Raw genomic sequence first — 16,710 nt, forward strand, 5'->3', positions numbered from 1 at the left:
TGAATCTGTTACAGAACTGATTCAGTTCATGGGCCCACTCCCTGTCTCCGGACTCCGGTCTCTCTCTTTTGCCTCCACGGCCTGAAATGGTCCTTCACCTCCTCCAAACCTCTTTGATATTGCCTCTGTGGTCTTGGTTCTTTCCACCACGATTTACAAATAAATTCCTTAAAAATCAAAGTGTGATTTTCTGGTGTTTTTCCCCACATTCTCTGTCTCATGGTTGAGGTTTACCCATGTTGACAATTACAGGCCTCTCTAATATTTTTAAGTAAGAGAACTTGCACACTTGGTGGTTGACTAAATACTTATTTGGAATTTGTTTAAAAATGTGTCATTTATTGAGGCTGCACCCTTTAATGTGGTGGGCCTTTTTGTGTGGAAATTATGGTAATTCATTACCCTGAAACTATAGTCGCAAATGAAGATCAAAGATGCTGATATCTTTCACCAGTATTGCTATCTTGCAACAACTGTTTATAGTCCTAACCTCCAGTGGTGGCACCAATCCAGTCCTCTCTGGCTGAAGAGCAAACTTTAATCTGCTGTCGAGCGGATTACCAGTCAACCACAACGCCATGAAAATGAGGTTAGGCAGTCATCGTTTCGGAGAGGCTTGCCCTAATCTGAAAATCCTTCTACAGAGGTCAGAAAGAGGAAGCCTAGCTTTCACTTGATGTATGACTACAGACTTTATTTGTTTCAACCAGTCATAGTGAGAAAACTGCTCCCTATTGATTTAAATTTTCTAGAAAATCCCAGAAACACCCAAAATAAAATTGCAAGATTTTACTAATTATACAAATAATCAATTATTTAATCAATAAAGTACTCAGGATTTGCTCATATCTAAAGGTACTGTGATCCTTCTTCACTTCGCGGCTTCAGGTTTCTCGGCTTTACAACATAGCAGATTTTTTTTCGAGGTATGTAAAAAAAAGGTAAGTTTTAATCTAGGCTGAAACTAACAACTGGAAGACAGATGAAAAATGTCAGTAGTCAGGTCACCGCTTCATCTCTCAGCACCGAGGAAGGAACATATATATGGTACCCGGACGTTTGGTCGATGGATTTGCCGCCAGACATTTCGTTGAATGCACGTTTTGTCGCCGCATTCGCTCGCTCTCAAAATCATAATCACAAGAGAGAGTTTACTGTTGAAAGCGATCAACCAGGTAATCACTCGCTCTCAAAATTATAATCATGAGAGAGAGACTTTGTTAATGTCAGAGCATTAATATCTAAATATCTAATATCAAAATTATCAAAAAGTTTTATTGGCATGTGACATGATGACATCACTTCAAGATGGTGCCGTTGCGTTGGCGCATGATGTCATGAATTAGGCCGAAACTTTCATTTATTTCAAAATAGAGAAAAGATTAACAGATGAAATGCTAAACAAAATTTATTTTGGTGTCTATGAATGAAATTCAAGAAAAAAAAATATGTCTTGCATAAAATGTGACAAAAACTCACATTCTCGTCACTGCTCGCTCGGGGCACATCCATCATACATAACCTAGTCAAACGTGCTTTGACTGGCCAGACACGAGTAGCCTTGATATTTAAATAAAACAAAATTCTACTTTGATTGTTATACATTTCCGTTATTTTCATCAAAAGGCAGGTTATATCCGTCTTTTCGTTCAGGCACCTAGGCGGACAGTTTGGGGTCCTATAGTTGTAGTTTGAGTAGTAGTCTTTAGTAGAGAGCACCGCAAACGTTTGCAGTGGAGTTTGATTCAGTGTTCATCAAAGTTGAAAATAATTTTATTGCCAGTATCTTGACACCCTCACACATTCGTTATGAGGAATTTTTGCCCTGGTCCGATAGCCTGGTAAATAACTCAAATTAAACAATTACCTATGGGGTGGTGGGACAGTGGTTAAACGGGAAAATGTGTAATGTTGCAGAATTTGCCCAAATGAATGAGTGGAACAATTCCACTTTAAAACTATTTTGTCTGAGGATAAATCAGCACTATCCGTCCGTCCTTGCTCAGGTTGTTCCCTCCCATTTCACTTTCCTTGACCTCTTACTGAGAGCAAAATAACACTCGTAGTGATCAGAAGGAGACCTCTGGTTCTGCCGAGGCCCACAGAGGCACAATTGTCCACCTTTCACGTGGCAGCCTGGCCTGTTTCCCGTCCTCCACCTTTCACCCTGCAGATGTGTCCATTTGCTCTCCTTGTACTGGCTCATCGCACAGAAACAAAAGCCGCCAACCTACCTGATCTAAAAATAGGCGGCAGTAGTCATTGTTCACTGTCAAAAGCTATACTTCTAACTGGAAGCAAATCTACTAGAAGTCTATCATTTTTTACCACAGCATTTAATTGACTTCAGCCAGTCATGTTGACTAGTGGGTAAATATCTCCATAAAATGCAGCATTCAATTACATGTGTCCTTTTATATTGAGTTCTTTGAGGAGTTTCACAAACTTCCAATGATTTAGTTGACAAAAAAACAAACCACCTTGGAGATCTAGGATCCTTCTGAGTTCCTGTTCAGGTGAAAAAACAGTGTGGGTGGAGGATTTTGTTCCAACCAATCCAACAGAAACAATGTAAACAATGAGGTTTCTGCTGAAACAAGAGGTACCAGACTGCAATCCACTGGTTGCACCTATAAGACACCAGATTGGTGAAAGGTTATAGATTGGAACGAAAACCTGCACCCACTGCGGCCTTTGCTGGAATAGTTTACCCACCCGTGGGCTAGCAGGAATACAAGCATTTGTCACTACAATTGAAAGATGTCAATATTTCATCAACTTCAGTCAGGTAGAGAGGAAAGTGTAAAAAAAAATCCAGTCTAGTTCAAAGAATAATTCACATGCTTTTTAATCTTGAATTCTGGATAAAAGTTAAAGATAAGTTGCATGCATTCTAATCGACACAGCTTAGTCTAGATCTGTTCATTGACAACCAAACAATTTTGTTTAGACACAATGAATATGAGCGCCAATTAAGATCAAATTCCAGCGAGAAGCAATATGGTCGTTACATTGATGTTATTAATTTCACGAACAAAAGTGGTTTTCAGATATGGTCGTCGCTTCAAAGATAGAAATTCACCAAAATTGTCAGTATTTCTCTCCATGTATTCCCCCAAGCTCCATTACAGCACAAGTTCCAAGTTTCATAAACATCCACTGCGCAGGCTGCATATGTGAAACTTTCATTTCAGATGTCAGGAGCCATTGTTACACACCCCCAACACCAACAGATCATGAAGAAATTGGTGCATCAGTCATAAAAGTAGACCCAGCACCTATTCACGACTCCACAAAGTGAATACTTACTGTAACTGTGAACATTATACGACAATGAGCTGAGTGAGCTAAATTGAGGAATGTGGGAATGGATGGAAAAAAAAAAAACAATCCTCTTTTAAGGTCAGACGCATCTGCCTGTCATGATACCATGTGTGCCATTGTATGTTGAAATAATAATAATCACTTCAAAAAAAGACAGAGAATATATCTCTGGGACATGTGGGAGAAAAAATAAAAAATAACAAAAACAGCAACAGATAGATCTAAGATGTGAAGTAAAGGCCAAAGGGAAAGAAACTTATGAATAAAACATTGGACTGAGACGTGAAAACATCTATTGGCATTGACTGGTTTGCCAACTACTTTTCGACAAAAAGAGTTTGACAAAAGCCAGCTGGGAGTTTTGTCAGTGAATCTAATCCAAAAGCTTGAACTGTCCGCCCCCCAGGATCCACTTCCACGGTCTCTTTGCTGTACACGTCGAGGCTGGCCAAGCAGAGATTGAGGCACCGGGACCTCCAGAGTAGCGCATCCCTGCAGTGCCGCCTCACAGACTCTCATCTCCCGACACTAGTCATTATCCATAACTCTACTGCTACTGCGGATACTGGACAAAGGCCATGACAGATGGCTGCCTCCCTCCTTTCAGCCTGCAGAGAATTGTACTCAGTGCTTGCAAAAGCGGCAGTTTAGACATTCTCATGTCGCTCCCCTTGCATCGTATCTATCCTGCCAATAGCAGTGAATCAGTGTTTACCTTAGCTTTCATGAAAGCCAAAAGGAAAGCATTTCTATTGACTCCATTGAGTATGTGGTCTGTCAAAGTCTACGAGTGGACATACATAGGTTTGTCCCGAATCTCTGCCTTGAAGAGTGGCATGAATCGATAAAATACACAGATTAATTTTACTGCGGAAGCAATCATCATTGCACGAGGAAACTGTGCATGAAGGATAAATGTCCAAACTCTGAAATCGTTTCATGCCTAAAAAAGATGATGCAGTATAAAACATCTCTTGCACAGCATAACTGGCTCAATAATAGTAGTGATGAGTCTGACTTCAACAAGCCAAGGTCAAATAAATATCATTAGCTTAGTTAAAATAACCTACTACCGCTTTATACTAAGGTATTACTACGGTTTCTTAAACATGTGTAGTAATCTGTTATGATAGCTTTTGTATATAGGATGTTCTGTTAAAAGGAATGGTTTTCATTCCAGCACAAAATTGTACAAAATATAAAATCATTAAATTAACCGAAGGAATGCAGTTCCATTGAAAAAAAATGTAACTTTTTTAAACCTAGCAATCATATTATTGGGCAAGCAATCGATACCGGATCGTCATGTACTTGATCATTTACATCAGTAAACTTTTCACAAAATGACACCTAAAAGCTCTAAGTAAAACAGTACGTATTCTCAATATTTTTGTTCAAATCATACAAATCAGAAACTGACCAATGACTAGTTAACATGTTAGATGGTAAAGTTTTAAGTTTGTAAGTAAACCGTCGTCTTTTCATCTCACAACTTTGTACTTATTTTTCCATGTATGGGCTCCCTTCATTGAAGATTTTTACCTCAAAGACTGGGTCTGGAATATATTCAAATGATAGATAGACTTTCGCTGCCAAATTGGCAGACCGCTCCTCCTCCTGCTTAATTCACGAACAAGCCACAGATGAGCTATATTACCAGGTTAGACTGCTGTGCTTTTTTTTTTGTCGCCCCGAGTTTCTTGTCTTGAAGCAGGACATTAGCAATTCGCATTGGTGCTTGTTTTGTGTGGGCCAACCGGGAGCTACTACGGGATGGGGAGGGATTTTAGTCCAAAGGACAGATGTGGCTTACATAATGATCTGTACATCAATGGTCTTTGTGGTCCTAATCCTGCTGGCATCATTTGGCGAAGCTGTTTGCGCTAGATCTCTGCCCCAGGAGTGTTTCTGACAACCACGGAGAGGAAATCAACAGAACCTGTACTTTTTGCTCATATTTCTTCATAAATCTTATTTTGATTTAAAAGTACTTAAGTTTCAGGGAAAATATTGGAGTGGTTTAACAGCTCCTTTAAATCTTTTTGACATACCTCTAGACACCGGACCAGAAAAATCGTTGTTAAATGTACAAATGAGAGAAACAAAGGTGCTCAATACAATGGTTACAAATTGGAACATGGAATACTGAGCATGGTCCCTTCAAGAGCTGGGCGATATGACAAAAAAATGATGATAATGTTTTTTAAAAAAATCCTCGGTCGATATTGATAATTATCACATAACTGTAACATCTTTTGTTTCAAATTTGAAAATTGAATTTTTTGGGAATAAGTAAATAAATACCCTTCCTTCTTATTCAATATTAAAGTAACTATTTTTTCTTACTTTGTAAGAAAAGAAAATATGAAATATGATGATTTCATGAAGTATTTTTGTTGTTCTGTTGTGCAATGAAGATAAGACTACTTCCTCCTTACACTATCAAAAGTAAAGAATAAAAACTGCACAAATTTTAATAGGCATCTTTGTTTTCACAAATTTGCCTTCAAACCAAATTTTGCTGTGCTTTCTGAAATGAATAAAATGATCAACTGAAGTCATCATCACCATTAGGAAGCGGACTATTTTCTGCCTAAAAAAACTGAGTAAATTTACCTCACATATGGCCATTCACAAGAAAAAAAAAGGTTGGATGAACTTATCCTATAAGTTTTATAGTTTTGCAACGTTTTTAGAAAATTTACATAAATTGGAAAACAGCTTGAAATCAAGTAAAAAAAATATTACAGGCTGTCCTCAAATGAGTTTGAGTTTGATTTTTTTAATATGGGACAGCACATATTAACGAACATATTTAATCAACATATTTAAGTAAATATGTAAGATTGTAGCTGAGGGCTAATTTCCATCTTTAGCCCCTTGTGGAGGTTGAGTGGGTTATGGATGAGTGAGTTAAGGACATTTTCAATAAGGCTGCTCTGTGTGGTCAGGTATTTACGGGGTGTTTAAAAAAAAGGAAGAAAATGATAGAATTCAATAAGATCTTTTAGTGAGTCGGCTCAGCGCATCTCATAATCGCTTATTTTGGCAGTGTTTTTATCCTTTTGCATTCACGCTGTGTTAACCTCTATTGCTAACATGCTAATAACACTGTAGTTTAGTTGTTTCTTCAACTTGGATCCTTTCAGTGAAAACTATCTTTCAAGGCATAAACACGTCACTTGTCAAAGATACTGCAACGAACACCACGTTTCAGGCAAAAGAGTTTAAAAAATGCTGCTAGACCCTTTAAATTTCTAGTATTTGATAAGCTAAAATTGATGAACAAACAGACATGTCCTGATACTTCTTTCCTTAGAGCTTTCTTTTTCTTATTCCATCGGAGCATTCAATAGCTCATCTTTTTCATTCTTTCTTAAATTTGGTTTCTTTCAACTAAAACTTTTTTTTCAAGGCATAAGGACACGGAATTCACATTGATTGTTCCTGTCGTGTTATTGCTTTCTTTGTCTACTTGTAGAAGTCATTTATATAATTACATCAGATGCAAGGAGTTAATACAAAGTGAAGAATCACAACTGTTGTAATGGTATAATTTTTCCATTTTTATTCAAATAGCTTGCTGATTGGGGTAGCAAAACACCCATGCTCTTCTTCTGTTTGATTTAAAAGTAAACTGTACCGGGTTGAATACGTTCTCATGTATTTATTCATTTATTTCACCAAAAAATATTAGGTCCCGATCTGCCAAATTGTTACTTTTTGTAATGTGAGTTTGGTTCTCCGAATGGCTCATATCCGGAAAAACTAAAAAAAAAAAAACCTCAAGTAACTCATATCACGAGAAAATACTACATGGATTGTAATTGTAACTAACAGTTAAGGATGAAGACTGATTCAATGTAGCTAAATTTAGAAAAAGGATGCATTTAAATCAGTAAGTGATTTCTTCCAGTATTATTACGTGTACCACACTTAAGAACAGCTTCTCTAGTCCTAAGCATAAAAAGGGCAGGACGTGTCTGCGTATTGCACTCAACAGGGAAGCAAAAGATTAATAGCAGGGGGCGAAAAAGACTTATCTACAAGCTACAGTAGCTTCAAGCAGTGAACAAAACGACACTGTCATGCACGGGAGCAAAATGTTAAGGATAACCCTTTGCACAACAGCTTGCCATCATGAGCTGTTACGCCCAAAACAGATATTTGGATTTCAGAACAGTTACATTTCAGAATGAACTGAAAATGGCCAAAATCTTTTCTAGGTGAATTTAAGTGGTATTGAACTCTTGAACTACACACACTTTTTAACTTATGATAATATAAGGACCATTGGATACAATAAAGCCAATATTTGCCTCCCCCTCACTTTATAATGAAAATGATAAATAAATCTCAATTCAATTTCTGAACTGCTTCATCCACATTAGGGTTGCGGGGGTTGCGGGAGCCAAAATAGAAATAGATAGATGAATAGAAAGAGATAAAAAGAAAGAAAAAAGAAAAAGAAACAAAGAAAACCAGAAAGCCAGAAAAAAACAAAAGAAAGCCAGAAAGACCGAAAGAACGAACAACTAGACACCTGACAGGTGACAATCCATCAGATAGGAGTTCACTAATTGGACTGGTTCAGACAATAATGAGCCCAAAGTTCAGCCCAGCCGTAAACATATGCTTTTCATCCACTGTCGTAGCAACGCATGTCTTATAATGATACCCATCTAGTCAAATCCAACCTTCTGCCTAATGGAGTGTTGAGTCACATTTTATTTATGTGCTCATAAATAGTCTCACTGTTTTTCAAGGACTGACATGTATGTAATATATGAATAACTTAAAAATGTCAATATTTCATACATCTACAACGAAATTGAAAAGGTGCAAGTTGAAGAAAATAGCCACACTTGACTTTTTTCCACCCAGTGGCATGCAATGTAAATATGGATAAAAAGTGCACGACACTTAGTCATACATTTTCGATTTCTTCAGGTATTGTCTCAAGAAAGGAAAGGTCCAAAATCTACTACCCCGAAAGCAGGCCAATTATAAAAAGAATGACTTACACTAGTTACCGTTCAAGAGGCTCAGCAGAATTTTAGCAGTCGTGTCCTTAAACTGATTATGTAAATTATCCAAAATATTAAAGGTTGAAAATTAAAGTGATAAAGGATCATGTTCTGCTGTAATCAAAAGGCTAACGTCTGGCAGACTGTCTCAGTAATGCACCTGTCCCTGGTTTGGCCAGCTCATCCTGAGCGGAATACTGAGTAGCTTCAGCACCTCAATCTGCTGGCGGCAGCTACGAGTCAACGTCCGCCTTGTGTGCAGCAGGACCCGGGGGAAGGAAACGCTCTTACAAGGTCAGCCTGTGAACAAACACTTCTTTTACCTGCACACGCTTGCCTTTTCCTCCTGAGGTGCTTTATCAGGACCACCACAAGCAAACTGACAGTCGCGTGCTGATACAAGTCTGCTGCAAGCATCTCCAGTTGTCCTTGCAAATGACTTTCAAGCTCTCCTCCTCCCTGGTTTCGAGAGGTCTCACATATTCAATATGCAATCTCAACTTGTTGGGTAGTCGATATCCAGTGCAGTGTTGTAATCAAGTGCAAATACAGTTCTACCTTGAGTTGCTCGAGTTTGCAAAGTGTCCCATGGTCAATTATTCTGCCAAAAATGTGATTAAAGGGCATGTTTCAGAGACCACGACTCTAGGGAACCTTCTGCATTCCTGAGCTTATGACTATTTTTTAGATGCTCTGAGTTTCCTTGTTTTGTTGACAACCCTTGAATTCACAAACTAAAAATAAAAATGAAGTATATTTCTGAAAGACTGCTAGGTAATTGATTGTACCGTCTCCTTCGTGAACATTATTATATGTAAATGTCAAGCATTTATTTGAATGACTGGTTCACATGAAAATAATTTGGCTGTTATGCCAGGTTAAGAAAGGTTAGGCTGAACATTTTTTAAATATTATAGTATACCTATCATCCAGGAATTATGCCATTTTTAAAATACTTAGAGGGCACTCATTTGTTCTTCGACGCTACCTGTCTGAACTGATTGGACGTCTAGCGTTGTTAATGACACTGAAACGTGACCTATAATTATAATATCCTAAAGGAAAAAAAAGTGGAGATAAACATTCTAACTTTTGGAAAGTCAGACAAGAAATGCTGGAGTATTTAGGCTCTGACAGCCGAAAGTACAAAAAGGGTATCGCGGTCTGACACATTGGGTTCACACTTGTTTTCTATAGAGATCGCCAACTTACACTGTCAGGCTGATCTGAAAATATTCCCGATAGTAATCATCAGAAGGGCAAAACGTGGTAGCCATGTGATTTACTTTGTGTGACAAGGCTCTGGTTGAAATAGAAATGTAGTCAAGAATAAAATTGGGATGTTGAGTTATCCAAGTGGTCCATTTCTGGAAACTGAAAATCAGACAAGCAACATTGAATGCATCCTTCGTAATGAGACTACAAAACGGAGCTCCAAGGAAAAGTATATGACTTTTCAAAATTACTTTTTTGCCAGTGATTTAGCCAATTTTGTAGTGAATTAGTAGAGTGCAGCGATATTCTAAAGTGAGAATCAATCCATGACAATATATTTTAAATAAAATAACGGATAAGGAATGCATTCACTTTTTGGGGGATTTCGTATTTTGCTAAGCAATCAGCATTAGTGTGTATAAATCAAGTTATTGATTGTGTGACCAAATTGAATGGACAAATAGCGAGTGCCAGAAGAATCTAATACAAGTGTTTGTAAACTATATCTTCGCAATCAGACTTATAAAATAACTCCGTAGCCTGACAGCTGTTAGTGCAGTTTGTTAATATCTAACAGGCTCTCTGCACCGCTAATCCCATTCATTACGTGGCTTGTCAGGCAAGATATCAAATCCAGATATGTCAACTCCTGAGGCAACTCACACTGAATGAAAATTCGATGACTCCCCAAAATCAGCAATTTAGCTTCAACTTACATCAACAGGCGAGTTATTTCCCAACTGGAATAATCAAAACTTTATCATTAAAAACATATACAAAGGACAACAATAAATCAGTCAGGCCGCTTTTCACTGCCACTGCACAAAACTCACTTCAACACAAACACACATTCCATAATAGCCCCTATACAGCAGAAAATGAGGACCCACAATTGTTGGCTAGCCAGGTTTGGTTTGGTGTGCAGACAATGGAGAAGATGAAATACAACTTCAATTGACATATTCCTTCATTTAAACATTAGCTTTATGAACACTTTATTAACAAATTCATTGGATACGAGTCCCACAAACACCCATAATAAATATGCCATTAACTGTATAAGAACCAACAATGTTGAAGACAAATGGCAAAATACACTAAATCAGATAGCATATCAGGGTAAATATTGTTAAAATGCATGTTTGCACAAATCAAGTGAGAGGGGAAATGTTGGAGTTGTGGTCAGTGGTATACTAATAGGACAGGCAACCCAAGCAATTGCTACGAGCTCTGCATGGAAAACTACCCTGAGTAACAATAATATTAGCACAAAACAATGGCACTGCCATAACTTCATATACAGAACCCCACTTAAATGGATTTTACTGGCTATTCATGGCTGGTGGCTATTTAGGGGTCCTAATAGACCGGATTATACTGTAAAAAACTGAAAAAAATAATTTAATTAACAATCTAAATTATGTCTAACCAGGGATACCCTAGGGCAGGGTAGGGAACCTATGGCCCAGGAGCCATATCGGGCTCTGACCTGTCAGCTAAAATATGGAAACCCCTGGTGATAGAGCAGAGTCCCCAACGCACCAATAGAAGCGTCAACCTTTTTTATTTTCATTAGACTTTTCTTCATGCATACTCTCACTACTACTCAATGATTAGCAACAGCGTGACAATGTTGTCAAAATAATTCAAATATTTTATTTTAGAAGTGGTGAAATGAACAAATTAACAAATTGTCATCAATATTGACTTTTAAATCTTGAAAATGGCTCAAGGAATAATATTTTAAAACAGGAATTGGCTCCCTTCGTCAGAAAGGTTCCCGACCCCTGTCTATGGACTTGAAGTTAAAAAGGATTGCTATGTTTTATTCAGCCAAATGCAGAAGCTAAACTTATATCACAGTAATCCCTCGAATATCGTCGTTAATGTAGACCAGACATGGCCGCGATAAATGAAAAACCGTGAATTAGAATCACCCCCAATCATAACTACCACAATACATGTTTTCCTGCTTATACAGAAATACAAGTACACAAGTATAATTATCAAAAAGTGTATATTTGTTAAATATTACAGCTATAAGCATGTAAAACACTAATTTATTAATTTAAAATATATACTGTATATACAGTCATACCTCTACTTTCGAAAATAATTGGTTCCAGAACTTTTTTCGTAACCTGAAATTTTCGGAAGTAGGTGTACTTTATATGTAAATTCTAAAATTCATTCCAGTCTTGTCACAACTACATACTAAACCCTTTAAAATTGGTTAAACTGTCCCAGTTTTGGATGGAAAATGTGTGGAAACACAAAAATTTGAGAAAATTCTAAGGAAATTATGGAGTCAGGTCTTTAAATGACAAAGCATATGAAAATGTGCCCGACACCGTTAAAATAGTTGCCTCCGCAGCCGTTATTATGGGAGATATAATACCCGTGTTTGTCCGCCAGCGCCCGTTCTACCAGGGCCTAAAGCTGTCCACTTTGTACTACATTTTAGACTTTTACCTGTGCCCTCTGTGGGTGTGCAGGTGTGTGTGTGTGTGTGTGTGAGTGTGTGAGTGTGTGAGTGTCTGAGTGTGTGTGTGTGTGTGTGAGTGTGAGAGTGTGTGACTGTGAGAGTGTGTGTGACTGAGTGAGTGTGTGTGTGAGTGTGTGAGTGTGTGTGTGTGTGTGTGTGTGTGTGTGTGTGTGTGTGTGTGTGAGTGTGTGAGTGTGTGAGTGTGTGAGTGTGTGAGTGTGTGAGTGTGTGAGTGTGTGAGTGTGTGAGTGTGTGAGTGTGTGAGTGTGTGAGTGTGTGAGTGTGTGAGTGTGTGAGTGTGTGAGTGTGTGAGTGTGTGTGTGTGAGTGTGTGAGTGTGTGTGTGTGTGTGTGTGTGTGTATGTGTGTGTGTGTGTGAGTGTGTGTGTGAGTGTGTGTGTGTGAGTGTTTGAGTGTTTGAGTGTCTGAGTGTTTGAGTGTTTGAGTGTTTGAGTGTTTGAGTGTTTGAGTGTTTGAGTGTTTGAGTGTTTGAGTGTTGGAGTGTTGGAGTGTTGGAGTGTGTGTGTTTGAGAGTGTGTGTGTGTGTGTGTGTGTTTGAGTGTGTGTGTGTGTGTGTGTGTGTGTGTGTGTGTGTGTGTGTGTGTGTGTGAGTGTGTGAGTGTGTGAGTGTGTGAGTGTGTGAGTGTGCGAGTGTTTGTGTGTGAGTGTGTGTGTGTGTGAGTGTGTGCGTGCGAAAATTTGTGACGCGTTGCATTTGTACGCTTTTTAAATCATTTAATAAGGGGAATTGCAATCATTAATAAGGGGAGCATTTACTCGAGGTGGACAGGTATGTAGGAGAGAATCTTTAAACATGGATTGGGGATTGTTGTGAGACAGCCAATTGAATTGAACTAAATGCTTGTATTGTCATTGTATGAGATAAAATGAAAGCGATTGAAACGAGAGCCCAGTAGAGGGTAGTGATCTTTTAAAGTGAGAATCAACGCATCTGTGACTATAGTTTCCAAAATAAAATAACGGATAAGGAAATGCATTTACTTTTTTGGGGATTTCGCAACTTGGATCTTTTTCGTATCTCAAGTCACTCATTTGCATACAAAAAAATCGTAACCTGAACATTTCGTAAGTAGAGGTATGAATGTATTTAAAAATGCAACTACTTTAAATACTCAGTGAAAATAGTTCCTCTCGGCTTTATATACATTAGAAAACAGGTAAATGGGAGGTGGACTCAATGTCCTTTGTCTTATTGTGGCCATGGGTCCATTGTCCGTGATATTCAATAAACAAATTGTCTGTGATAAACAAATCTGTCAAAACAAGCTTTGTTCTTGTTTTTTAAGGCAAAAGGACGGTCGAACCAAACTTCATGAATGTTTTTTTGTGACAAAGAAGTATATGTTCCAATCACTATCATAGAAAAATCTGAGTTGTAGAAATAACTGGAAACTCAAGAGAGCCATGACATTATGTTCTTCACAAGTGGATGTAAACTTTTGACCACAACTGCACTTTAATGCAGGGCTGAGGAAATGCAAGGATTTTTTTTCTAACCCATCTCTGAGTATTTAGTTAACTACCAATTGGGCAAGTTAACCAACTTGAAAAGATTAGAAGTCTGTAATTGTCAACGTGGGTAAACTTCAACCACAAGAGACAGAATGCGGAAACAAATAAAACCTGAAAATCACATTGTTTGATTGTTAAAGAATTTGTTTCCAAATTAGAGTGGAAAATAAGTATTTGGTCACCTACAAGCAAGCAACATTTCTGGCTGTCAAAAAGGTCTAACTTCTTCTCACGAGGTCTAACAAGAGTTTCACTCGTTACCTGCATTAATAGTATCTGTTTTAACAAATTATTGGTATAAATGACACCTGTCCAAAAACTCAATCTCTCACACTCCTAACTCCACTATGGCCAAGACCACAGAGCTGTCAAAGGACACCAGAGACAAAATTAGAAAACTGCACCAGGCTGGGAAGACTAAGTCTGCAATAGATAAAGTGCTTGGTGTAAAGAAATCAACTGTGGGAGCAATTATTAAAAAATGGAAGACATACAAGACCACTGATAATCTCCCTCGATCTGGGGCTCCATGCAAGATCTCACACCGTGGCGTCAAAATGATAACAAGAGCAGTGAGCAAAAATCCCAGAACCACACAGGGAGACCTAGTGAATGACCTACAAAGAGTTGGGACCTCAGTAACAAAGGCTAATATCAGTAACCAAATACACCACCAGGGACTCAAATCCTGCACTGCCAAACATGTCCCACTGCTGAAGCCAGTACACATCTAGGCCCGTCAGCCGTTCGCTACAGTGCATTTGTATGATCCAGAAGAGTACTGGGAGAATGTGTTATGGTCACATTAAATGAAAATAGAATTTTTTGGTAGCAACACTTCCTCATGTTTGGAGGAGAAATTATACTGAATTGCATCCGAAGAACACCATACCCACTGAAGCATGGGGTTGGAAACATCATGCTTTGGGCTGTTTTTCTGCAAAGGGACCAGGATGACTGATCTGTGTAAAGGAAAGAATGACTGGGGCCAGGTATCGAGAGATTTTGAGTGAAAATATCCTTCCATCAGCAAGGACATTGAAGATGAGACATGTCTGGGACTTTCAGTATGACAATGATCCCAAACACACAGCCAGGGCAACAAAAGAGTGGCTTCGTAAGAAGCATTTCAAGATCCTGGAGTGGACTAGCCAGTCTCCAGATCTTAATCCCATAGAAAATCCGTGGACAGAGTTGAAAGTCTGTGTTGCCCAACGACAGGCCCAAAACATCACGGCTCTAGAGGACATATGCGTGGAGGAATGGGCCAAAATAACAGCAAGTGTGTGAAAAGCATGTGAAGTTACCGAAAACGTTTGGCCTTCGTTATTGCCATCATAGGGCACATAAAAGTATCGATGTGCTTTTCGTATTGACCAAATAATTGTTTTCCACCATGATTTGAAAATAAATTGTTGAAAAAAAATCTCTGGGTTTTTTTCCACATTGTCTTTCATGGTTGAGATTAACCCATGTTGACAATTACAGGCCTCTAATTTTTTTCAAGTAGGATTACCTGAACAATTGGTGCTTGACTAAATACTTATTTGCCCCACTGTAATTATCACAACACTACCTAGACCTGTGGTATTTGTGTATGTTACATGGTTCCTCTGCTGGTTTGTATTGTTCTTTTTTTCCGCCTAAACCACAACACCCCCTCCCCCTCCCGACTATTGCCTTATTGATTTGATCTTGTATTTTAACACCCACCTGCTCAAGGGACTAAAGATGGACATTAGCCTTCAACAATAATTTTACATGTAATGGTTCATTAATGTGGCCCGCCGAGTGGTTGGTTAACGCGTCGGCCTCACAGCTGAGGGGTCCTAGGTTCAAATCCAGGTTGGTCCTCCTGTGTGGAGTTAGCAAAAACATGCACAGTAGCCCGATAGAACACTCTAAATTGCCTCTAGGTACAAGTGTAAGTGAGTGAGGCTGATTGAACACTCTAAATTGCCTCTAGGTATGAGTGCGAGTGAGTTAGGGTGAATGGTTGTCCGTCTCCTCGTGCCCTGCGATTGGCTGGCCAACAATTCAGGGTGTCCCCTGCCTCGTGCCAGAAATCACCTGTAACCCTACGTGCGACCCTTGTGAAATGAATTCATTCATTCATTCATTAATAGGTATTGTCCCTTTATTAAATAAACCGAACTCAAAAATAAAGTCTTAATAAGAAAAGAGAAGCATGCTGCGATTAATTGTCAACCTGTGAACACACAACCAAAAACTTCCTGTGTTGTCCCAACTTTATTCGCTCCGAGGTGCTACGTGGTCCCCGGACATCCTGGTCGCCGTGGCCGCTCACCGACCACACAGAACTGGCTCTAGATGTAAATTAGTGTGTTGTTTATTTTTCGTTTGGGTTTTTAGGACCCATGTCTACGTTGCTAAAACAACAGTTCTCATATACAACCTACACAAATTGTTATGTTAGCAAAAATCAGTGTTTCGAACCAAAACCGCAAAGACCTCGGAGATAGTTTATTTATTGACATACATCCGCGTTACGACGACGCTCCGGCCAGACTGCTTCCGACTCACCTGGATCAGTGGTCGGAGGTCTGGTCCGTCCACCGCCGCTGACATAGCAACATTCGGCGGGTTATCGAAGACCCGGTCCCGGTATAAAGACCACAAGCCGACGTTGGGGAGGAAGAGGAACGCCGCTATGAGAACCCCGGCGAACTGCAGCAATCTTTTCTCCCTTCGCCTCATGTCTCCGGGAGGGGAAGAAAATAGAAGCTTAGGGAGGAAGCGGCCGTGAGGAGAGCCTCCCCCGGGAGTCCGCGTTCGCGTTTGGGGCCGAATATAGGGAACTTCCACTCTGACAGCGGGGCGGAAGGAACTCGTCAGCCCGGAACTGTGACGCTGAATAGGCGCCACCAGCACACCGCTAGAGGGCGAAAAGTAAAATTTGAAAATGAGAGGAAAGAGATTTGTTTGTATTTTGGGGAATATTATAATGAGCAATGACGCACTCTGACTTTATTGTAAAACAATTGAGGTATCAAACTTAATTGACAAGTTTTTTTTTCATAGACACTTTGGAAATTGGGGTTGGGTAGGCAACATAAGGCACAGGCATGTTTGAGATGTTTCCTGTCGAATTGTTCCGATCCGCTGA

The 16,710-nt window shown here is 39.2% G+C and overlaps 1 protein-coding gene across 1 annotated transcript in view; it reads right to left on the minus strand.

The window, feature by feature from the left end:
- Positions 1-16,477, minus strand: part of LOC144212566 (polypeptide N-acetylgalactosaminyltransferase 10-like) — a 54,833-nt gene extending 38,356 nt beyond the window's left edge. The window contains exon 1 of the mRNA XM_077740549.1: positions 16,128-16,477. Within this exon, the coding sequence (XP_077596675.1) occupies positions 16,128-16,301 (174 nt within the window). The 5' untranslated portion in view covers positions 16,302-16,477. The remainder of the gene's footprint in view (positions 1-16,127) is intronic.
- Between the last annotated feature and the right edge of the window lie 233 nt (positions 16,478-16,710).

This window comes from Stigmatopora nigra, chromosome 19 (assembly GCF_051989575.1).
Source record: "Stigmatopora nigra isolate UIUO_SnigA chromosome 19, RoL_Snig_1.1, whole genome shotgun sequence".
Lineage (NCBI taxonomy): Eukaryota > Metazoa > Chordata > Actinopteri > Syngnathiformes > Syngnathidae > Stigmatopora > Stigmatopora nigra.